Source organism: Chlamydotis macqueenii, chromosome 3 (genome assembly GCF_036417535.1).
Source record: "Chlamydotis macqueenii isolate bChlMac1 chromosome 3, bChlMac1.mat, whole genome shotgun sequence".
In the NCBI taxonomy this organism is placed as follows: domain Eukaryota; kingdom Metazoa; phylum Chordata; class Aves; order Otidiformes; family Otididae; genus Chlamydotis; species Chlamydotis macqueenii.
Genome location: NC_141558.1, coordinates 118,084,152 through 118,108,274, shown reverse-complemented (window position 1 = coordinate 118,108,274; position 24,123 = coordinate 118,084,152). Strand labels below are relative to the sequence as shown.

The 24,123-nt window shown below is 42.5% G+C and overlaps 1 protein-coding gene across 2 annotated transcripts in view; it reads left to right on the top strand.

Moving 5' to 3' along the window:
• PCSK2 (proprotein convertase subtilisin/kexin type 2) overlaps positions 1-24,123 on the top strand; it is a 116,759-nt gene that overhangs the window by 83,554 nt on the left and 9,082 nt on the right. For both annotated transcript variants that reach the window (XM_086743693.1, XM_086743694.1), the window contains 5 exons: positions 1,398-1,486; positions 4,121-4,296; positions 14,981-15,196; positions 16,487-16,587; positions 19,153-19,380. In XM_086743693.1, the coding sequence (XP_086599819.1) occupies positions 1,398-1,486; positions 4,121-4,296; positions 14,981-15,196; positions 16,487-16,587; positions 19,153-19,380 (810 nt within the window). The remainder of the gene's footprint in view (positions 1-1,397; positions 1,487-4,120; positions 4,297-14,980; positions 15,197-16,486; positions 16,588-19,152; positions 19,381-24,123) is intronic.

Sequence of the window (24,123 nt, the reverse complement as noted above, 5' to 3'; positions counted from 1 at the left end):
TGAATAAGAAATTTGTATCACTTTACTCTCTGCCCGCTTTGTGAAAGGAACTCACATGAGATCTTCACCCTTTCATGATCAAGACACTGTGTGCATTTGAGAGCAGTCATTTTCTCTCATGGAACTACCTTTAAAAATACATTCTTCCAAGTACAGCAGGAAAAAGAATGTGTTGTTTCTCACCTCTTTATTAATGTTACTCTCACCTTTGCCAGAGGTGCTTAAAGGGAGAGAGAGAAAGTTTATGATTAAAACAAAACCATTCTGCTGCCTCCCGGGATGGTTCATCTGGTACTCTGTATAGCCTTTATAATACAGCACTGCTAATTGCATGAGTAGTTAGCATGCTATAAGAGCAATGCCAGTTTTAATGCACAGAGTGGATTGATGTGAGTAGTAGGATGGATTCATATTGATTCAACATCTTAAACATTAAAAAAACTGACAGCGGCACAGGTTTCACTAGTTTCTCTGCTGCTGTGCTTTTTTTTTTTTAAATTGATTATATTGTCCATATTTATCTTCACTGTGGTTTCATTTCTATGATGAATTAGGAGAAAGAAAAATGCAATCTGCCTTCTTCCAGGGCTGCCTTAGAGCCACTGCCAGTTAAAGGGTCTCTGTTAAAAGCTGTAAAGCACTTCAAAGGCACCAAGTGTTCTTGAAATGCCATGTGTCAGCCTGAACCTCGACCTCCTATCAGAGCAGAAAGCGATAGCTCCATGAACTGAGAGCTAGAGCACCTTGTCAGCTCTCCTGGGAATTAGGCACCAGATGAGAGGGATACAGGTGCCTTGCGTCTGACCAGCTTTAGGCCTGGCCAGCGAGGGCACAGCTCTGCTGCTGAGGAGTGCAGTGACCCTTGCGGCTCCCTTCTGCCACCACAGCTTGATACTGCATCCATAGCATTTCTTTTGTGGGCAGCTTGTAGGTGTTTGAACAGCAAAAAAAGTAACCAAACTTTGTTCTGTGGTGTTCAAAATAATGAGTGTTGCAGTGTCAAGTCACAAAAATACAGGAATTAATATTGATTTTAGTTTTACACTGTTCTGTCAAGGGCCTGTTCCTACTGACTAGTAGTTGGTAACAAGGCAGAACCTGTTTGACAGAATTAAAAAGAAAAGATTTGAATAACTTTACAACTAAATGAAGTGGAAGTATGTATGTTAACCTCAAAGCAAGCGTCACTCATGCTGCAGAGGGGAAGTTGATTTTCTCCTGCTTCAGGGAGGAATGACCTTATCCAAGCACAGCACTCAACAGTTTGCCATGGAATGATTTTCTTCTGAAGTGCTGGGAGTGGACTATGAGGCAAAAACAAGATTGTAGTGATCCAGCTCAATTCAGCGCATCCATTAACTGGGGTTCACATGGTGTCTCTGTCTTCCCTTTTGCAGCCATGGGACAAGGTGTGCGGGAGAGGTGTCTGCTGCTGCCAACAACAACATTTGCGGCGTGGGAGTTGCGTACAACTCCAAGGTGGCAGGTACCGTAGCAATTCAAGGTGTAAATGGTCCTTACGCCACTGTGCCTCAGGCAGAACTTCTCCTGCAGAGACAGGGAGCATTGCCCAGGACAGGACTGCAGGTTGGCACTGGGCTACATGTTTTACTAGTTTTCACAGTAGCTGGGGAAAGGATTTTATCCATAGCTTTGCCTCCTCAATTGAGAGCCCTGTATAGCCTCTTTAATAACATTGCAAAGGAACAGCTCTCCTCCTTTTTATGCCAGTTCCTGTTTGTATAGTGATTTTTAGTGCTTCTTCCCTGCGTAGTTGCAGAATCATTTGTGACAAATCTTATTTTGCAGGAGGTACAATATAAATTCCTGCTGCATTTAGAAACTGTTTGAAAAGGCAAATCCTGTGCTGCTCTTACTCTTTAGGCTTTCACAGGGCAGGGCCTGCAGTACTGTAAATCTCTGTGGTCATTGGTTTCCTCTATTTTAACAAGGGATGCAGAGTGGTAGGAGCAGATGGGCAGAATGAAATGGGTCATGCCTAGCACCCAGTATTCACACCTCAAGTGTGTTTGGTGTTTTTACTTCTAACTACCTCTTACCTGCCCATCAGAGCAGACTGAATACAGTGATTGGAGTGAGTTAGGCTCTTGGACAGCATGTGTCAGTGTAGTTTAATCTAAAGAAATCCAGTGTTCCTGCTGTTCCATGATGAGAACGAAGGCACAGAAACAGAGAGAGATGTTTATGAATTGCATTTTTATTCCTTGATCCATACCAAAACATCAGTGTGGATGCACCTGTTGCTTCCTGGGAATGATTCACAGCATGTGTACATGCGTAGCTGTGCTCCACTTGGCTAGTCCCTGTTCCTCTGCAGTATTGGAAGAGTCTGGGTAAGGCTACATTTCACCTATCACCTGTGCAATTGAAAGGTGAATATCCACAGTAGAAGGGCACCAAGCAGTGTTTGCTAAGCCATTATTCCAGGAGATACCACTGGCAGTTGGTAACTGACCAGGCAGATCTAGTGCTTGTCCCCTTTCTCCAGTAATGCCCCCTTCAGGGAAGGGACATTTCACATTCTGGCAATAAATGCTTTTAGAGGAGTGTGAATTGAGGCATGGGAGGACCTTATCTGTATTATTAGTATAACTCTTCGACTTCAAGCTGGTTGCTTAGAAATAGAGAGGTGAAGGCCTTTTCTTATGACCACCAGCCTGCAAATAATTTTCCATACTTGACCATTTTGTAGCAAAATGCCCACAGATTTTTGGAAATGCCAGCCTTTCCTGCCTGAGGACCGTGCACACCGGTAGCACCACCTTGTGGTCAGTGGGAAAGTGAAAGTTCATTAGAGCTGAGAGTGTGCTGCTGACATGATTCAGGGTCCATGTTTGTATGTGGAGTTGGAAGTTGGTGTCCAAAGATCTGGGGCACTGTGCGTTTTGCTTCTTGTACCTCGTTTTTGCCCTAAAGTCAAACCAGATGGCTTGGTTTCTCCTGTTGTTCCCACACGTCCCCGGGGTCAATAATTAATTCTGTGGTTTCAGTGCAGATCTGCATTTCACAAGCATATGAGAGGATTTCTCTCTCATTGAGTTTCAGTTCATAACTTCTAGCTTAAATTAGCAGGTCAGGAATATCCAGCTTTGGTTTGGTTTCTCTTTGAAGTTTATTCCACTTTTTACAGGCTCACATTTGGCACACGTATTTTGTATTGGATATAGTAAAAGCACTGGCTTCTAAATCAGGGTCCTCGCTGCCATTCACACTGTTTGGCTCTGTGGTACTGATTTCTGTGCTATCTGTGTCCTGACACTGTTGGGAAAAACTGAACTTCAATTCAAGGCTACAAATGAGAGTTGGAATATGTCATGGGTTACTCAGGTCTCACTCAAAGGCAACTGAGAGGTTGGCTGTCAATGAAACTGTCCTATGTGTGGGACATGATGGATGTGAGGGTTTGTACTGCTGTCTTTGTCACAGTTGCTGGCTTGCTTAGAGCCGACATTTTGAGGTGTTATGAAGTTGACATGTCCTAGGGTTGTATCATTTTAACTCAATTTCTACTGCAACATGGCTTAAGGGAAGCAGGTTTTAGTTTGCCTTTTTCTCCAAATAATGGCCATATTTTGCTAGTGTGTCTGCATATTGACAAAATTATGTTTTTCCAGGAAATTGTGTAGTGTGTTTACCCTCTTTGATTAAATTCTGGAGAAGAACCAAAATAAACATAAAAATTACTTGAAAGACTAAAGAAGTATTAGCGCATCACTGAGGCCTTATCCCTCATTGTAACAAAATACTATTTAAATACTGTTAATATTATTTAAATTATATGAAATGCTGAGATTGCTGAATACTACTATTTTAAAAGTGTTTTCAAATACTAGATGGAAAGTACTATGTAAGTAGAAAGTTAACAATAACCTGCTTTCTCTTTGTGGGCCATGCTGCATTGCTGTGGCTGGGTGTTTAAGTGCTGCCATCCTGCTGTGTAAGCACACTGGTGAAATGTGAATGGCGAGTGTAGAATGGCTGAGTGGGTGAAACTGCCAGTGAATTAAAATACTTGAAACTGGGGGGCTTCTTCAGGTGCTGAGATTTCATCTTGACTAGGGTAATGCATAATTCATGTTTATGTTGATTAAATCTACAGGAATACGAATGCTCGACCAGCCATTTATGACAGACATTATTGAAGCTTCCTCTATCAGCCATATGCCTCAAGTCATAGATATATATAGTGCCAGCTGGGGACCAACTGATAATGGAAAGACTGTGGATGGACCTAGAGAGCTAACACTGCAAGCGATGGCAGATGGAGTGAACAAGGTAACAGTCTGTCGTAGTTTACCCTCACTCAGGACCAGACTACACAGTCTCTTTCTCACTCCCCCCACCCTCTATGGGAATAGGGAGAGATCATGTAAGAAAAAAAAGGCTCAAAATTTGAGATAAGGTCAGGGAGAGATTCCTAAAATTACCGTTACAGACAAAACAGACTCAACCTGGGGAAAACTATTTGTTTATTATTAAAACCAATGCAGAATAGCGAGAAAGAGAACAAGATATCTTCCCCCAGCCCTCCCTCTTCCCGGGCTTAACATTCTCTTTACTTCCTTCCCTCCCGAGCGGCACAGGGGGGAGTAGGGAATGGGGGTTATGGTCAGTTTATCACACGGTGCTTTATGCCGCTTCTTCCTCCTCAAGGGAAAAAGTCCTCTCATTCCTCCCCTGCTCCAGCATGGGGTCCCTCCCATGGGCTATGGTCCTTTGTGAGCTGCTCCAGTGTGGGTTGTTTTTCCAGGGGCTGCAGTCCCTCCAGAACGACTGCCCCAGAGTGGGGTCCTTCAGGGGCTGCAGGTGGATCTCTGCTCCTCCATGGACCTCCATGGGCTGCAGGGGGACAGCCGGCCTCACCATGGTCTGCACGACAGGCTGCAGGGGAATTCTGGCCAGGAGCTGCATCACTCCTCCCCCTCCTTCTTCACTGACTTTGGTGTCTGCAGCCGTTCCTCTCACAAGAAATTCTTCACAATCGGCTCAGGCAGATGCCTCTCAGATTCTCTTCACATCTCATCTCCTCTCCACTTCTTGCAGCCAGACCTGGCTGAGTCAGGCTCCCCAGCGGGAGGCCAGAGGGTGAGGCCTGCAAGGGCGACAAGGCTCGCGCCTCCCCCTCTCTGCCCCTACTTCAGCTTCTTCACATCTTCTTCTCCTTTTTTTTTTCTCTTTTCCCCCTTCTTAAATACAGTATCGCAGAGGTGTTATCAGGGAACATTCTGCTACCAATTGGTTTGGTCCTGGCCAGCAGAGGGTCTGCCCTAGGCCCAGCTGAGTCCACTGAACAAAGGAGGACAACTTCTAGCAGCTTCTTACAGAAGCTACCACCATAGCACCCCCTCCACCCCCCCAAATAAAACCAGGTCATAGTCTTATTAAATAATCTGGGTACTGGGGCAGAATGATATGTACACACTTGTACTGAAACCAGTGACTTGAGAATACGGGATTGTCCCATAGATATTGCTGAACACAATGCAATTGAGTATGCTATCCCAGCTTTCAGTGTATTCCAAGGCCCATTGATGTTCTCTCTGCAATACTGTGGCATTGCTTTTATTGCATAGTCTTTGAATTACTCTGCTCTCCTGCATGGAACTGTGTTTATCTCTAATCAGTGCAGATATGCTTTTCATATGCCACTGCAGCCAAAGTGGAAGAGCCTGATCCTGTAAATATTCCCCAGGTTGAAGCAACATGCAGAGAATAAAAATGTGCTATTAAACTAAAAACAATACTTTAAAATGCCCTAGCAGGAAATGTAAGATCTCTTGCACAGAGCAAGATTAATATTCTTGCTTCTAGTGCAATAAACTAAAAATAAATAAGTGGGACGGATAACAAAATTTTTACAGGGAATATGCAATTGACTGAGTTGACAAACGCAGGTAACAGTTACCCTGTTGCTGGCGTACTTGGGAACTCGACTCAAGGAGAAGGCTTGCTGGCAAGAGTTTCATCCTTCCCCCAAACTCCATTCCCACTATCATGCCCATTTGAAGTCCTCCTTACAGAGCTGCTGGGATGGTGCGGATAACTAGTCACCTGATAATGATAAGATGATGCTAACTGCAGAATCTGAGAGACTTGTTTGTATGTCTTTTTTTATGGCTTGAAGCTGTGCAGCCGTAACCAGGTGGGCTAAGCCTATCTACTTACCTTTCCTCTTCTATTTCCTATTCTTGGCATTTGGTAAGCTAACTCTTACCTTCTCTCTTAATCATACCTTCACTTCGATGTGCTCTTCACTTGCAAGATAAATAGCATAAACAAAGGCAGCACTAAAACAGTGTAATTAAAGACAGCAGAATCTGTCCATCACATTGGCAACTCCGTTATGGGCTCTTTTACAAACTACTTTTCTAAGGCTGAATACAAAGGGGATGGCATGTGCATGACGTTGGTGTCAGTGTAATACATGTAGTTAGAAGGTATTGGGGAGAGAACTGAGGCTGCCTGTTGTTATTATGCTATGATCTCACTCTTTTTTAGTGCAATGTGTTCTTCATTGTGTTATCTCAGGACTTTTGTTCAGGGCCAGTAGTCAGTAGCATGACTGGGTCACTGAATAGTGGTAGTTGCACTGCAAAGATAAATGAGCTCACAGATGAAATAGCAGGTGCTTGAGAATAGGGGTTGAAAGAGTTTCATACACACAAAAGTGGCAATTACCAACACTGGTTTGACACAGGCAAACAATCTTATCTAATGCAAATTTGAGCTGCTAGAAGACACATATTTGGAACATAATTGGAAAGGACTTAATGCAACTTCTAGTATTTAAAGACTAGATTGAAACTTGGGATTATCCAGTACTTCGTAATGAGGAAGTCTTGCACTCAGCCTTGGCTGTGAGGCACCTGATGCGGACTGCCAACTGTAACAGGAGACTGCTAGACTGTGCCCGAGTCAGATTTCCATTAGGGTAGTCTGCAACAGTATATGGGACAAATGCTACTCTGTTTGGTAAGAGAGATCTGGAGAAGGTGTTCTATCATGCTCGCTCTCTCTTTCTTTCAACACACTTGGCAGGAGCAAAAAATGGATATCCTTAATGAGATTTTATTATCTAGCCTCTAGACTCTGTCTGATCCACATCTATGATCAGCAGCAGGTTATGGAGTCTAGGGAGAAAAGGTATATGTTTCTTTACCATCTCAGTAAATCACCAAGCTAACATTGTTCTGGGCTGTCCTGAGATATCTTAGCCCTGCACCACGACCAGGCTGCTCTTATGCTCAGTTTCATTGCTCCTGATCACTCTGTGTCACATGTTTGCGGATTTATTTATTTAATGAGCTGAGAAGGGGTTTTACTGCAGGCATGGAAATACAAATTAAAATGCAAAGCAGAGCAAGAAATCAGGATTATGAACTCAGGAACAAGCAGCCTGGCAGTCTCATCTGCTTGAGAGGTACTTCCATTTGAGAGAAGCAGGGAGTGAGCCTGTAGTAGCATTTTATATGTAGTATGAGTGGACAAAGCAATGCTGTGTGATTTACATATGCTTTGTCTGACCCTGACCCACTTTGGGGGCTAGACAGCTTGGAGGAGGAGGAGGGGATGGTAGGTGGGATTCCTGTGACAGCACAACTCTCTTAAATATAGACTTCTTGTTCTCTGGTACCTTGCATCAAGAATTGTATCAGCAGTCATCTTAAACAGGAAAAGGTAAGTAGATGAAGAACTAATTCCATCCATGTTTTATGGTGCATACTGTCTTTAATGCAATATCCAGTAAACATTTCTTATTTGCCATTCCATGAGTCCGGTTCTTTCCAGCTTTAGCTATTGGAATTTAAGGCAGTAAAAACAAGTAATCAAGCTAAGCTGGTTTCTACGTATTGCATTTTTATGATGTAGGCTTTTAGTAGATAGTGAGGAGTTGCTCATGGACTGAATTAATTTCTTGAGACTTTGCCAGCTCAGCCAGAATGTGTAAGATATGATCCATTTATGCTTGTGCTGGTGAAAATGTTGTTGCTTCTGTAATATGTTGCTTCCATACCTAAGAAAATGCTACATAAGTACGAATTGCCAGGGGAGCAGTATTAAGAATTTATAGTCTCATCATGGCTCTGTAATTGGACTCACCAATGAAAGGAGAAAAGACGGTACTGAAAATGGAAGGAAATATTTCTCATTTGCCTCTCTTCAAAGCCACAGATATTGTGCTATTGTTCTTTGACATATACTGAAGATAGCACATTCATGTCTATGGAGTTAGATACCTCTAACATTGTTTTATTTGCTCAACAGCCAAGTGAGGATAGGGGAAATTAGTTTATGATCTGGCAGCCATCTGATTACTCCCTTTCTGAGGAAGCCTTACAAGCTTCTTTATAACTTGGGAGCCCTTTACTATCATATTGCTGTCGTGTCTGGAGTATGCATTATAATTTCATGCTTTGTCTTATTTATGTGAGAGATAATAAAACTTTATTAAAACCCCACGCGAGTATGTGGGGAATTGGAATGCCTGGAATACTGAAGTTACCCCATTCACCTGATGGGATATTTTCAGACTTTTGTAAAACAGCATGACCAGCTTTTCTGACCTGGTAATGGGACACACAACCTTTGACTGAGTATATGACCCAGGTCTGGAGATCAGTCTGTGACTGTCTGCTTTCCTGCCACAGCTCAGAGAATGGGCATGTGCCTCTGAGGACAGGACAAGGGCAAATCTCCAGTGCCACCGATTTCTGTCATGATACTGGCCTCCTCAGGGATGTCTTGGTCAACTGAGGACCTTGACTGTTATAGGTTTGTGCTTTGCACGCGCCTGTGACAGGGTTAAATATTGCCCTTTACAAAGACTCAAATGACCGTCAGGTAAAGAGCAGAAAGCTGTTGTATCAATAGGTTGGGCCAACATGGCAGTATTTGTAAGCTCCAAGTGTAAATATTTTCTTTATTGACATGTAAATTACTGTTTTCTAAGGAGGCAAGACAACAGTGTAGCCTCAAAATGTAGATTTTGCTGTCTCTCTCTGACCCCAGGAGTGGTTTTGCCTAATCTCTGTGCCACAACTCAGCAGTCATGTGCTTTTGCTTCCCAGCAAGGCTGGTGCTACAAGCCAGGAGCCTTTGCACAGTGTTGCAAGAGCCACAGGTGAAGTTGTGAGGCTTAGGTTCATCACACCAGTTGGGAGCTCTGGGCAGAAAAACCAGCATCATCACTGGTGAAAAGTAAATTGAGTTCTTAGAATCTTTTTCTGTGATAATCTAGCTCAGAAATACTGAAAAGAGGATGAGATTGATTTTTGCAAGTATTACCAATACTGCCTGCAGAATTGTTGCAGAATTGCAGTAACACATTGTCACTTGTGGTACACAGCCCAGGATCCAACAAAAAAGGAATGGATAAATAAAAGGTTTTGTCTCAGCATTTTCAAAGTTCCCTCCCCATTTCCCTGCTGGACTGAACCCTAATTGAAACCTAAGGCTGTCTCTTTTCACCAAAAAGTGTAGTTTTCCATTAGTTTCTCTTGGCTAACAGAAGTCCATCCAGTTTCAGTAGTAATTTAAACATAGCAAATGACTCAGGCATTATTTTTAGCTAAAGGAGGTATTACAATTGTGCAATTAATTGGGGGTTGATAGGCAGGAGCTCAGTGCTCTTCTGTGACGAAGTCTAGAATAAGTTACATAAAGCCTTTTGTTGGGGTTTAATGATTATATGGCTTAGTGTTTTGAGAATCTCATATATAGCAGTTTCTTGGATTATTATTACTTGACCCAGATAGTCTCAGAAGTCTGCCAGGAGGAACCACACAGACAGTTATTTAAGGCAACAAAATATGAAAGGGACAAAATCAGAAGCATAACTGAAACAGAGTTCCAAGTGACGATTGTCCTCTGCATGGCAGCCAAGTGTTTAGCTCCTGTCAGAACAGCCTTTGCTCCTTCCCCATTGAGTGCCTGAGGATTAGACAGGCCAACAGTGAAGAGACACTACCTTCAGCAGCATTGAGTTTGAGTAGGATAACTCAACTGCTGTTTCTTCTGTGCTGAACTCCACGACTGGTGTACTGGACAGGCCAGATATCCTGGCCTTTTCCAGGGGCACAGTACAGCACCTCTAGGCTTTCGGAAGGCTCTGGACATGGGAGAAGTGCTAAGGTATTCAACTCAAACAAGACAACTGTCCCCCTGAATGTGTGCAGTGGCAAACTTTGGAAATCCAAATATGTTTCCTGCTTGAAGCTTTGGTGTCTGTGTGGTTGAATTGAGTGTATTTGGCTGGCTGTCAGACATGTCTTTCTGCCTAGATTTTCCTTTAGATTTTAGCAGTACCCAAGAAATCAGTATAGGAAAGGAGCAAAGGGATCCAGGAAGTCACAGGCTACCAGATTGCTCAGGGCAAATCAGTCTGGAAGATGCAGAAGTAGCTGGAGGAGCCAGGAGAGCAAGGGCTCAGTGGGCTGCTGTCCAGCTGGCACCATGTCAGGGTGCAGGAACACACAGGCAGGCTCCAGAAAACCCTGACAGTGCAAAAGATGAGCAGCAGTTCAGCAATGCCAAGGACTCACTGCCTCCAGCTGACTTACCACTGCACAACCAGTGCACAGGAGTGGTGGGGACACCAAGGCAGAGTGAGGTCTGTGCATAAGCTCCTACATGTCTGGAGAGCCCAGCTCGATGGTTCCCCAAGTCATGACAGCAGGCAAATGATCCCACAGCTTTTCCACAGTCTGTCCTTGCCTTGGCATGCCCCAGCCTGGGGGCACGATGGCAATTTCATATTTCCTGCAGAGCTCGCGTTACAAAGTGCCTCCAGGCAGAGCAGTGTATTCTGGGCACACCATACCTTGGTCTGCAAACTACGCTTTCTGAGATAATTAGCAATTATTACTGAAGAAGGCAGTTTTTAATTATAACATACATAAGGATTTTCTAATGATTCAGTCCTGAAGAGAAAGAAACACTCATTTCAGAGGAAAACACAGTTGAAATTAATAGGGGATGGAAATTAACTGAGTGCTACTTGTAAGCCAGTAGGACCCATGGCAAAGACTTGAAAAAGCTATAGAATTTTTTTGCTTTTCCTGGAAAACCAGTCTCTCTCTTCCCATAGCAAGCACATAAATTGCTGTTAAATTTTATATATATACACTTCTGTTTTCTTAAGGGGAAGAATTACAAAATAGCTATCATATGTCACACACACAAAAAAGTCCTTATAAAATAATATGAGCTTTGGATTTGTTGCAGAAAGCAATTGGCAGTTTAGTAATTTTTCTTTTTTTTTTTTCAAATGTGCTCCATCTGCATTTTCTTTCTTAGACATGGGACAGTCCATAAACATCAGCAAACCATTTGGCTCTCCTTATCCTCAAATACCTTTTCATTGCATGTAAAAAAAAAAATGTCTTCTCACAGTCAGGTGCTGCTTTTTGTTTTCTTCTTATCCTTAGCTCATCTGTCTGCTGGTGTCCTGGTGATGTCATTCCCTGGTACTTTGCTTTTCAGGGCAGGAGTTTGTTCTCTTTTTTTAGCTTGTACTGGTTGGAAACTGTTAGTCCTGATCTATGACTGAAGGATTAGCCCAAAGCCAAAGGGCATGAGGAACAGTCTCTAACAGTAGAGACCGTTATGTTCTTCCATCCATCTTTCACAACGCTGATGGCCAGGCAGGACTGGGTGAACTAGAGGACCCAAGGCAGAGTCTGTGCCATGTTAGAGGCTGAGCTGTTACTCACATGGGCATTTGCCAGCCTTGATGGTCAGGGAAGCTGGAGGAGATTTATTTGTCAAATGCCACCCATTTTTATCTGGATAGTGGGATCCAGCAATCAAAACTTTGAGAAACACTGGCTTAGGGACTAGCCCAGCAAGCATGATGATTGAACACAGTAACAAGGAACAAAAAGAGTTCAAGATGTGCCTGAGGTTACATAAAGTGAATTGGGCTGCAGTCCCCTGCCAGCTCACTTTTGCAAGGTAATACAGTGAAGTTTTTCTGGGATTATGTTCTTTAGAAGATGAGAAAAGGGGTAAGAAAATTTCTCAGTGATATTTTTTGCCAGTAGCACAACATCCCATGAAGGACACTGGAAATAGAAAACCTGCTGTTTCTGCAAAGAGAGCTTCTCAGTACCTGTCTGTGACTTTCTAAGCATGTAGCCTTGCTCGAGATTTAATTCTGGTTTAGCTTGAATTGAAAGATAGGCCTCTCTTGGGCTAGTACTAAACATGCCAAGATCCATTTTCAGCTGTGAGTGAGATACCACTTCAGATGGCTCAGAAGTGTGGATGCCATGGTGTGCATCACTTTCGGGGTAAATGAGCAGGTTTCAACAGGATTCTGAAGGAGAGATACTCTTTAAAATGTATCTTATTATTCTAGTCTTCTCTCTTCCTCATGGCTCTTCCTTCAGGCTCTCTCTGGTGCTTGTAGTGTGTATTACTACCACCTTCTACAGCCCTGTTTTTTATCTAAATTTACAGCAGCCTGAGTTGAGTGACACCACTGAAATTTTTTAGGTTCATATAAGGTTGAGGTGTAAATAGGAGCTTTCAGTTCACTTTAAATATGATACTTAGTTGACCCAATTGTGATTTTTCTGATTTAGAATACTACCATCCAGGGACTTGAAAATTCACTTGCCCTGAATCCATCTTTTTCTGCCTGGTAAATGAAATTATGCCTGAGGACAGCCACCTGTTTGCCTGTGCAAACTATCGAACTATTGCAGGTCTGGCTGTGGGAAATGTATGCAGGAAGTGCTAAGCATCATTGCAAATAATACGCTTGAGCTGCTATCAGTTTATTCCAGCAGTGTTTGCTCCTCTTTCCAGTCCTGCCTAAAAAGGAAAGACAATTGAAATTAGAGCATTAAGAGCTGAATTACAGGTTTTAACACTAAGCCACGCTTGTGTCTGTGACTCTCATAGAAGTGATCCTGAGGCCATTCTCACGTTATAGTAATTACATGCAGAATACCTGTCCCCAGCAGCACTGAGCAGACTAACTCCACTCACAAACTCGAGCCCAAGTTTCCGTTCCTCTGTGGATTCCCTCTGCTCCCACCAATCTGTTACACCTGTTTTCTGCCATTCTGCCACAAATCCTGCCCGTGGGGTGGGATGATCCACAGCAATATCTGGTTTTGGCAGCGTGGAACAATTTGCCAAGTAGGGCTAAGTCTGCTTCCCCATGCTGAATGCTACAGAGGTTAACTTCTGGGCACCGAGCTACTTCTGTGAATTTATCACATGAAAATGTGATAAATGGCTCCTTTTAAAATTGCTGGAAGGAAAAGGTTGTTTAAGAATGGGTCTGTACATGCCAGACATCATGTTCCTGCCACGAGCAGCCACCTGCTCTCTGTGTTGGGCAGCAGCCTGACTTTTTGGGACAGACAGAGATGTGCTCGAGCTGCCACTGAGGCTGTCCAAAGGTGGTGTGATGGTGTTAGGTGGGCATGGTGGTAAGTTTGGGATGTAGCCTCTGAAGTGAGTCCAAAGCCCAGGGTTGGGCCCTGTAGGCTAACAGAAGTCAGAGCACAATGTGGGATATGGAAGAGGTCAAGGGTTAAAAAGACGTAACTGTTCTCTTTTATTTTCTTAAAATAATTTCCTGGAATTATTTTGTTCTTACAGTATATATTTTTCCAACAGTATCCTCCTCCCTAAAATGCTTGTACTCAGATCTTTGTTGGAGTTCTTAGACTGATTTTAATAAGCTTTTTCCTAGTCATCATCTTTATTATGAAAATCTATGTCCTGAGATGTTAGGTACCCCAGTGGCAGCAAGCCTGCTGTGTAATTCAGTGGATTATAATGCAACTCACTAACATGTTTGAAATAATGAGGTTGCTCTGTTCAGTGGAGTATGATGAAAAATAGACGTTACTGCTGGGAGCTCAGATTTGATTTAAATTCCTGTCAGAAAAGGTTCCCTATTAAAATACCATTGCAGGTTGCTATGTTTGTATATTCTTTAACTTCCATTTTGTGCTGGACAATGAAGAGGTCAGAAGAGTTTTTTTTTGTACCTTCTGCCCAGTGCATGTAAACAGCACGTTAAATTGAGGCCTTGGACACTGCTGGTGCTGTTGAAAGTAAATATTGAATTACATTAGACTAAACACAGAGAGAAACAGTAGCTGTGCTGGAATCAGTGGGAGGTCTGAGCTTTGAGTTCAGTAGCACTAATCTTTCCCTGAGTGTCATGGTTTTCAGCTCTAATCCTCTTCCAGGCAGCCTCTACCTCTTTCTTTGTATGGGATGAGAAGCTGAGTTTATTCCATCCCACCCCTTGCCTATCTGGAAGTGAGGGAGAGGATTCGGATTTCTTTCCTTTAACTAATGGGAAGCCTTTATAGCTACCCTTCAGCTTCAGTCTCTCCCATCCGTCTCTCACCTTCTCAATGTAATTGGTAGACCATCTTTCTGTAGACTGTCTATATGGTCTCATAACTTTGTTTTCTGCTTAGCAGTAGAAGCTGGTTTGTCAGAAAAATATCTCTGAGCCAGTGATACCTTTGGAGAAAAATCTATTGAGAGAAAAAGATGACAGTTTTGCAGAGTTTTTTAGCTATTGCCTAAATATAATTGGATCTTAAAAACCCAGTGTATGAGACGACCTATATGCCTTTTAAAAGAACAGTTTCCTCGTAGTACTTAGACCTTGACATAAACGCTAATGAATCCATAAAATGTGTCAGCATCTGGCACAGGAGCTTCAGGGCATCAAGCAAAAGAGGAGATAAATGGAAGTGCTCTGTGTACAGAAGGTTGCAGAACTGACTGTGACTGCCAGTTAACTGGATTTGATAACCTGCAGAAGTCCATGTTATTTCAGCTTAAGGTTGATGTGTGTTTTGTTTGGACCAGTATTCTCCTTTATGGATGCCTAGCTTTACAATTAGATGTGCAGTTTAGTGTAGCTACTATCTCCTATTTGCAATTTAATCTAAGAGAGTCGATTTTCTCCTTTTTACAGGGCCGGGGTGGCAAAGGAAGCATCTACGTCTGGGCCTCTGGAGATGGAGGCAGCTATGATGACTGTAACTGTGATGGTTATGCATCGAGCATGTGGACTATCTCCATCAATTCTGCTATAAATGATGGACGGACTGCTCTGTATGATGAAAGCTGCTCTTCAACCTTAGCATCCACCTTTAGTAATGGGAGGAAGAGAAATCCAGAGGCTGGCGTGGTGAGTCCAGATATTATTGTGCTGTTGCTGCTGTCTTTGTGCACTCCCATGGCCTATTACAACTGTCCGCTTTGGAGCAGCAGATGGTCTTTTGTTGAGATGTATATTTTCTCATCTGCAGTACATGATCATGCCAAAACTGTCAACTGAGGAGATGTGGAGTTAATATTGAGAACAGCAATGATCTTCCATCTCTTAGAGCTTCATATAGTTGGTGCTTTCCTTTATCAGAAACCAGATTTAGAAGTTCAATTGCAGTCTTTCCAGAGGACAGTGTGACAAAAGGTCTCTGTAAAAATCTAAATGAAAAGTGTTGATATCTGAGATCATACTTACTTGTACAGGCAGAGCAGTAATGAACCAGACTTCTGCTGTACTAGAAGCTGCACATAGCAGAAAGACATTCAGTCACCTACAGAGGACATTGTAGGGGTTCAGATTTACCCTCAGACATTCGGTCCCATATTGAGCATTGCAGAGCATTGTACTCAAGTCCTCTACAGCGCCATATCTACTACTGGAAAATAGGCAGTTTCTGTTCAAGTGTAACTGGGATTCTCTTTCCACTATGTCAATTAGTGCTCTTCAGCACCTTTATACTAGCCACACTTCCCAGAGTGGAAAATTCAGGTGTAGTAATTCAAGGTCAGTCTTTGTCAAAAGCCTCCATAGGTTTTCCTTGGCCCTGTCTCAAACCCTAAAGACACATTGTAGCATCCTAAATAACCCTGTGCAGCAGCAGATGGAAAAATACTGGTTTCTGTCTTGATACCAGCTCTGTGCTGATACCAGCCCAGATGATCTGTGGCACTTTGGTAATTATCACTGTAAAATGTACCTCTGAGGTTTCCTTCTGGTTTCTTCTAGTCACTAATCAGCGCAGAAGATAGCAGCCTGGGACTGCTCTTGGTTCTGGAGTTACACAAATGTTAGAAAGCTCAATACTGTTAACAGTTCTAGTTTCAAATCCTTCTGATAACCACAAGGGAATGTAAAGTCTTTGATTAAACTGTGTTTGTAGGAAATAAATGACATCTAGATGAGTTTATGAGTTCTAAGTGGTAATGAACATTGTTTTACTACATCATTTATTCTTGCTTTCATACCTTCTGTAGTTATGTCTCGCTGTGGTTTTAAATTGATAACACTATTCTAAAGAAAAGAGACCCTAGTAACAAACACACAATTACTCTAAAGTGCAAGGGCACAAACTCCAGTTTCTGTATTTTTCTCAGTCTGTAGCTGCAAGGAAAGTTGGACTATCTAGTTTCATTAATTATGTCATTGCAGGCTACAACGGATTTGTACGGCAACTGCACACTGCGTCACTCAGGAACATCTGCAGCTGCCCCTGAAGCAGCCGGAGTGTTCGCCTTGGCCCTGGAGGCTAAGTATGCTGTAGAGAAATTCCTTGTGAGCTCTAGAAAGGAGAGGGCCTGCAGTTTGTTTAATGTAGTTCATCATACAAGTTAGCTGTCTGTGGCATGAGGCTAGAATGAGCAGCTAACAAGCTACCTGCTACAGTAGTGACCTGTGTGGTAACCTACAGATGGAGCAACAGTCTTACCAAAGCCATATAGCAGGTACATTTTGGCTGACTCACTCTGTGTCCTCTCCATCCACTGCTTCCAGGGGTTTATCTTCTCCAGCACTATTTGGAGGGAGAGATTGTATCATTTCTCCACATATTCAGTATCCAGCCTGGCCTACAAAAACATAAGCACAAACATATAGTAGACGGGAGTTCATCTTGTGCCACATACTGTCTGCAATGACAGATGCTATGGGGAGAGTACAACAAATGGGGATTAAGAGTGATCTTTCAACAGCGGCTTTGGCAATTAGTGGTTTGGAGAGAGAGCAGTCAGCCTATCCTGTTTAATAGCCACAGGCAGATTTACCTTCCTTGAATTTGTCTCTTTTTCAACTTGTCTGTATTTGACACCTGCCTCATCCAGTGGCAATCAGTTCCACATTAGTAATAGTTTTTGGTGATGGTGGTATAGAATGTTTCCTTTGTTTTTTCTTAACCCATTGGTGGTAATTTGCTTCTGTGCTATGTGATTGCTCTAGTATGTGAAAGAATAAATATCCATTGTCTATTTACCATCTCCATGCTATTCATGACATTGGAGACCTCTTGTGGATCTTCCTTCATTATATTATTCTCTAATGATTATGAAAAGTTTTCCTTACAATAACCTATACCATCTTTTTACTTTGTGTTAAATTATTTTATGAAGTGAGACAACATTTGCTCAGGTACACAGTTGCTGTAACCACGGCATGAATTGACCACTACATGAATAGTTTTCTTCAACAATATGCAGAAGAATGAAGATTTGGCAGAGGAGACAAAGCTTCTATAATTAGCAGGGCAATGATTGTTGTGCTCAGGGCATTACTTGGGCCAATACTAATTTTGCAGGTTTTAGATGTATAAAACACACATGCCAAGTGTTTTAACTTTGGATGATCATTCATTCTACTATCAAATTTGTTCAGTGGGACAGTCGCCATGTAGTAACTTAATACAACCATAAAAATATAAAAGTTTAATTAATTTTCTGACCACTGCATGTTTAACCTGGACTACAGCCTTAATGGCTAAAGTAATAATTACCATTCCTCTTCGTTTGAGCTATCCATGAAGACTGGAATTACTCTTGCCAAACTATCAGGAGTAGAAGTTAGACTAATACCCCTGGTTTGCAAATGAGTTCCTAGCCTTAGCAGAGAAGAAGACGAGAGAGAAAGTACTGTCAGTATCTCCTATCTCCTTCCAAACTGACTCTATTAGACTGGCTCTATGAAATTGTATTGTGCAGAACTACCCAGGATGAGTTAAACTAGTCTTCACGGGAATGGCTAACAATCTCTCCTGTGGGCTTCTCTTGCCTGCAATATGTGTGTCAGCTCATATACAGTATATGTCTGATGTGTCTCCAAAACCAGACCAATCTGTGAGGTAGAAAGTACAGTTTTAAGATATGTAACAGCTCTTAAAAGATTTCAATAAGAATTATGCAAGTGCTATCTGTTTTTCAGCTATCTTGTGTCACCTTGGAAAAAATGGCTATTCTGGTGTACATTCAGCATGCACACATGCTTATTACCTGGGGCACAGAAAGCTGCAAAGTGAATCCTTTTCGGTTGATAGTTTGAATCAGACATTGTAATGTTGGAAGAGTTCATCATAAAACAACTGGTATAGCTTTAGTTATGTAGAATTAGAATGCCAGTTCTAAAGCTTTCTGTCATCATCACTGCAAATCTAGGAAGACAAGCTGATTATAGAAAATTATGATTGGATCTAGACAAATGTTACTTTACTGTATCTATCCATGCTAGATAATCCCGGGTGACAAACCTCTGCCATACCTTATAATGCAAACGTACAGCCACCCACAGCCCTTATATCCATATTCACAGGATACTGAAATTGCTAACACCCTGATTGTTATATCTTATAAGCTTCATCAGATTGGGGCTTCTCTGGATAAATCTTGGAAGGTCCATGGGAAAAGCCAGCCGAGCAGACAAGGAAAAGAGGGCATGATTTAAGAGGAAGGCTAGGCAAAAATCTGTCATCAGCCTTTTCTTTTTGTATTCTTTTCAGGATCTCATATAATATCCTACTCATTTTATTACCTTAAAAATTGCATGGTGGATCTATAATGTGTAGTTGAAAACTGTTGTTTTTAAGAACAGGGAAACAATCAGAAATGATTTTGTAATTTTGTGGAATATATTTTGGGGAAATACTATACAATTAAAACCTATTCTTGTTCCCACTGAAATCAACAGATGCTTTGTTATTGATATGTGTATAGATACAATTTCTGTGTGATTCATAGAAGGAAATTTTACCAAAAGGCTTACTCAAACACACTGTCTTTCTTTAATATCTGCTTGGAAAGACTGTACTGTTTGTTTTCCATGTTAATTTTCCACAGCTTGGATCTGACATGGAGAGACATGCAGCATCTGACAGTGCTCACCTCCAAGAGGAACCAGCTTCACGATGAGGTTCATCAATGGCGTAGAAATGGTGTCGGACTGGAATTCAACCATTTGTTTGGCTACGGTGTCCTAGATGCAGGAGCAATGGTTAAGATGGCAAAAGACTGGAAGACTGTTCCCGAGAGATTCCATTGTGTCGGAGGGTCAATACAGGAACCTGAGTAAGTGAAGCATCTAGTATATGTGTTTGTCTTCTTCCAGGCGTTTAGGGAGATCACAAGCGTGCAAATAATTGACAAAGCCGTAGACAGTCAAAGAAATGTAATGAATTTTTTTTTCCTAAGAAACCCTGACATTACCAGTAGCATTACAGATATTTCAATAAGTTGATAAAATAAACTACATGATCTTTCAATTCCTCATTTGTTGGAGGAGTGCATTCCACAGATCATCTGCATCATCATTGCTAAGGCCAGTAGTGTTAATAGCAGCATCCATTTCTCCTGGGTACTTACAGGTATGTTTGTACCAAAGTTTCTGTGAATAAAAAAGCCTGTGCACAAGTGAAAATCCAGGAGGCTGGCACTGTAAATGACATAAACTGCTGTCACATGAAATATGTGTCATCCAGGTCTGTTGTAGTTTAGCCTCAGTCAGGACTAGACAACGCAGTCTCTCTCTCACTCCCCCCACCCTCCGAGAGAATAGAGAGAGATAATGTAAGAAAAAAAGGCTCGAGGTTTGAGATAAGGACAGGGAGAGATCCTGAAAGTTACCATTTCGGGCAAAACGGACTCGGCTTGGGGAAAACTATTCATTTATTGCTAAAAAACAGCAGGATAATGAGGCAGAGAACAAGATAACCTCCCCCTATCCCTCCCTCTTCCTAGGCTTAACATTATCTCTACTACCTCCCCCCCCCCCCCCCCCCCCCGCAAGCAGCACAGGAGGGAAGAAGGAATAGGGATTGGGGTCAGTTCATCACATGGCATTTTATGCTGCTCCTTCCTTGTCACGGGAAGAGCTCCTAGCATTCCTCCCCTGCTCCAGCGTGGGGTGTCTCCCACAGGCCACAGTCCTGCGTGAAACTGCTCTGACGTGGGTCATTTCTTCCATGGGGTGCAGTCCCTCCAGAATGGCTGCCCCAGTGGGCCCTCCACGGGCCACAGCCACCTTCAGGCCTCCACCTGCCCCAGCATGGGGTCCTCCACAGGCTGCAGGTGGATCTCTGCTCCTCCATGGGCTGCAGGGGGACAACCTGCCTCACCGCAGTCATCACCACAGGCTGCAAGGGAATCTTGGCCAGGAGCTGCATTACTCCTGCCCCTCCTTCTTCACTGACTTTGGTGTCTGCAGCCATTCCTCTCACAAAAAATTCTTCACAATCGGCTCAGGCAGACGCCTCTCAGGTTCTCTTCACATCTCATCTCCTCTCCACTTCTTGCAGCCTGGCAAGGCCCAGTCTGGCCCAGTCAGCCACCTGCAAGGCCCTCAAGGCTCACGCCTCCCCCTCTCTGCCCCCACTCAGCTTCTTCACATCATCTCTTCTTTTTTTTTTTTCTGTTTTCCCCTTCTTAAATACGTTATCACAGAAGCGTTGTCAGAGAACATTCTGCTACCAATTGGCTTGGCCTTGGCCAGCAGCGGGTCTGCCCTAGGCCCAGCTGAGTCCACTGAACAAGGGGGAGCAAATTCTAGCAGCTTCTTACAGAAGCTACCACCTTAGACCCCCCCTTACTAAATAAAACCAGAACAAGGTCATTTCTCCTTGTAACATATCCCAACAGACAATTTATTTCCAGAAGACCGAAATAATCATCTACAGGTACCAGTGATTCAGTTTGAATGTTACAGCATTTAATTGTGTGTCCTGGTTTCGGCAGGGATGGAGTTAATTTTCCTCTCAGTAGCCAGTGTGTTTTGGATTTCATATGTGAAGAATGTGGATAGAAAGATTCTGATGATACAAGTTGCTGTTAATGAGACCAAGGACACTGTCCTGCTTTCCAAGTCTTGTTAAAGTCTCGCTAATGCACAGATGCAGGAAGCTGGGAGAAAGACAGACAGAATAATTGACCCAGACTGGCGAAGGAGAGTATTCCATGCCATAAACGTCATGCGCAGTATATAAGTGGGAGTTGGCCAGGACAAGTATCTGCCTTCCTGGTATCCATCTTTCTCTCTCATTCGCTGGCATCGTTCCCTCTACCTTGCTGGCTCCCTTTTGCTCCTTTGCTTGCCGCTCGGTGTCGTTTCTGTGACGGTGCTCGGGACGGGCTATGTCAGTCATTCGGATATCGGATGGTGAGAAAACATACATTGTTAATTTTGTATATTTTAATATCCTTATATTTTGTTATTATTGTAATTTTCCTTTGTTATTTTAGTAAACTGTCTTTATCTCAACCCATGAGTTTTCCTTCCTTCCCAATTCTCTCCCCTATCCCGCTGGGTAGGGGGAGGGTGAGTGAGAAACTGTGGTAACTCGGGCTAAGCCGTCACATTGTGTGTGGTTTGTGTTCTTCAAATCTCTAATTGCAGGCTAGATAGTCAAATTATTTTCTGATTTTCCTTCATGTGCTAAAGTGAATCAGTCAACAAGTGAATTAATTAACACTAATTGACTGCAACAGCTATAGTTCAGTTTAATTATTTTAAATACAAACCTAATAATGGACAATTTATGTCTATACCATCTGAAATTTGACTTTTCTGTGCCATTTTTGAAGGCATCATTATTCTATTGGAACAAGAAAGCAAACTAGTATGCCTCCCTGGCACATAGCTCAGCCAGACAAAGAATAAGTTTGTTCGCAAACTCCAGATGGGTTTGTATTTGCAGGATCTAAAGTTCTACAGCTGAGATCTGAGTTTTAATTTTATCTGCCCCACACATGCTCACAGGTAGGAAATGAATGAGAGAGTGCTGAAGCTAATTTTGAGCTATCTCTAGTTTATTCATAATTTAAATGCTGAGAAATAATCTCATTTATCTTAGTGTGGCCCCAGTTATTAAAATGGGGACTATCCTAGAGAAAGAGATAATTGCTTTCTGTAGGCTTGGCTCCACACATTTAGACAATGTGGTAGAGATATTCTAGCAACAGACTGAAACAGGGTCAGGCAAGTGCTATGAAGTAGTATTGTCTCCTTCTGCCTTGTTTTTTCTGTCCTGTTTCTGCTCTTGAATGGATAGAAGAGCAGAGGTGATGGTGCATTTCCTCCAGCCCAGGGATCTGCAACTGCAGTAAGGCTTCCCTATAGCTGTCATTGCCCAACAAGCTGAAGAGTTGACAGATACCCTGCCTTGTATAGGTGTCTTTTGAGGTCAGCACCCAGAACAAGCTTTGTGCTTACAGCACACAGATTTGCAAAGTTCAACCAAGTCAGTCACCACCTAAGCCTCCTCACTCTACTGCGATGTGATCTCAGTCTGTGGTCCATATGGGTGTCCTTTAATTACCTGACACATCTATATGTTAATAGGACTACTGTAATATTTACCTCCCCTAATGAACATGGCACTGACAGGAGATAATACGCATCATGACTTGCAACATCTACATTTTTTGAATTACACTGTAAATAAAACTAGTTAAGTCCCAGCATCTGCAGAGATTCCTTGGAAATGAAAACTACACTCCACTTCTGCCATGGATAATTGGGTTAATTTTCTAGTTTGGCCTTGCTGGAGCAACATTTTATATATATATTCTATGTATGTTTATATAAGTACAGATATTTGTATATATAAAATACATATTCAGTATAGATTTAGGTAGATGAGTAGTTGAAACAGAGATGTGTACCAGAGCAGCATTGTCAATTAGCAGAAACAGGCCAGGAAAGAATTGACAGCGGTGTGCTGAAAGCAATCAGTATTTAAAGTGCAGCATTTCTCTGCTGCATATAGAAATACCTGTTAGCAACAGGGACTTTCCCTGAAAAGGGATTTTCATTGGGTCAGCAAAAAGAAAAAAAAATTGATAAGTCTGAATCTGGCTGGTTCAGGGAGATACAAAGATGATTAAGGCCATCATAGTCCATCAGCTGAGGAACAGGAGCACAAGAGTGTGCTTCTACAGAGTGGTAAACTCCCCCGCTTATCTCTGAGTACTGCACTTACTGCACAAGTGAATGTATTTTTTATATATATATCTAGCAATTAGGCAGTGGCACACTGTGAGGGTGTGGAAAACCTGCTCCTTTTTGCTCTTTTTATGTTCTTTTTTTTCCACCACCCCTGATTCTTTTTGTTTCTTTGGGGAAATTCACCTGGACTATAGTAATTAATCTAGCTAAGCAGAGAGTATTGTTTCCTAATTAAGAGGAAAGGGGGAAACAGAACAAACCCTTTTTCATGTGTTTTAGAGAGCCGTGATAACGTTTGCACTGCAGCACTTAAGAAGGTGGCGAGAGCAGCTGTCTGCAGCTGTCAGGCTGTCTGCAAAGCAGATGGAGTGGTAACACTGCTCTTATTTCTTTGGGTTTTGGTGTTGCTAGATAGAAAAGACTCACGCTGTGGTGTCCTCCCTCCTTCACTGGAGGTGACGTGCGAAAAACGGACTCCACAATCTGTAAGACTGTAAAGTAGGTATGTTTATTCAGCGCTGGGCAGCATGGGGGATCGCTCCTCCAAACGTGTGCAACATGTTAAGCAACAGGTACAGTATTTATGCATCATAGACAAGCATATTCATAGAATTCCCGTGGTCTTGGTTATGTATTAATTAGGTTTCCGAGAAATCATTATCATAAGTTTCCTCCCACGACAGGTCTCTGTGTAATGGCGTATCCCGCATGTCAATTGCCATTTAAGACATAACTGCTCCCATCTGTGAACCAGTTTTGCCCGTTTTCCATGGGGCTATCCCTCAGGTCTGGGCGGCTTGCGTATTTTGTTTCGATGGTTTCCAAACAGTCATGATGCACTGTGTTCCTGCTAAGAAAAGAAGCTGGGTTGA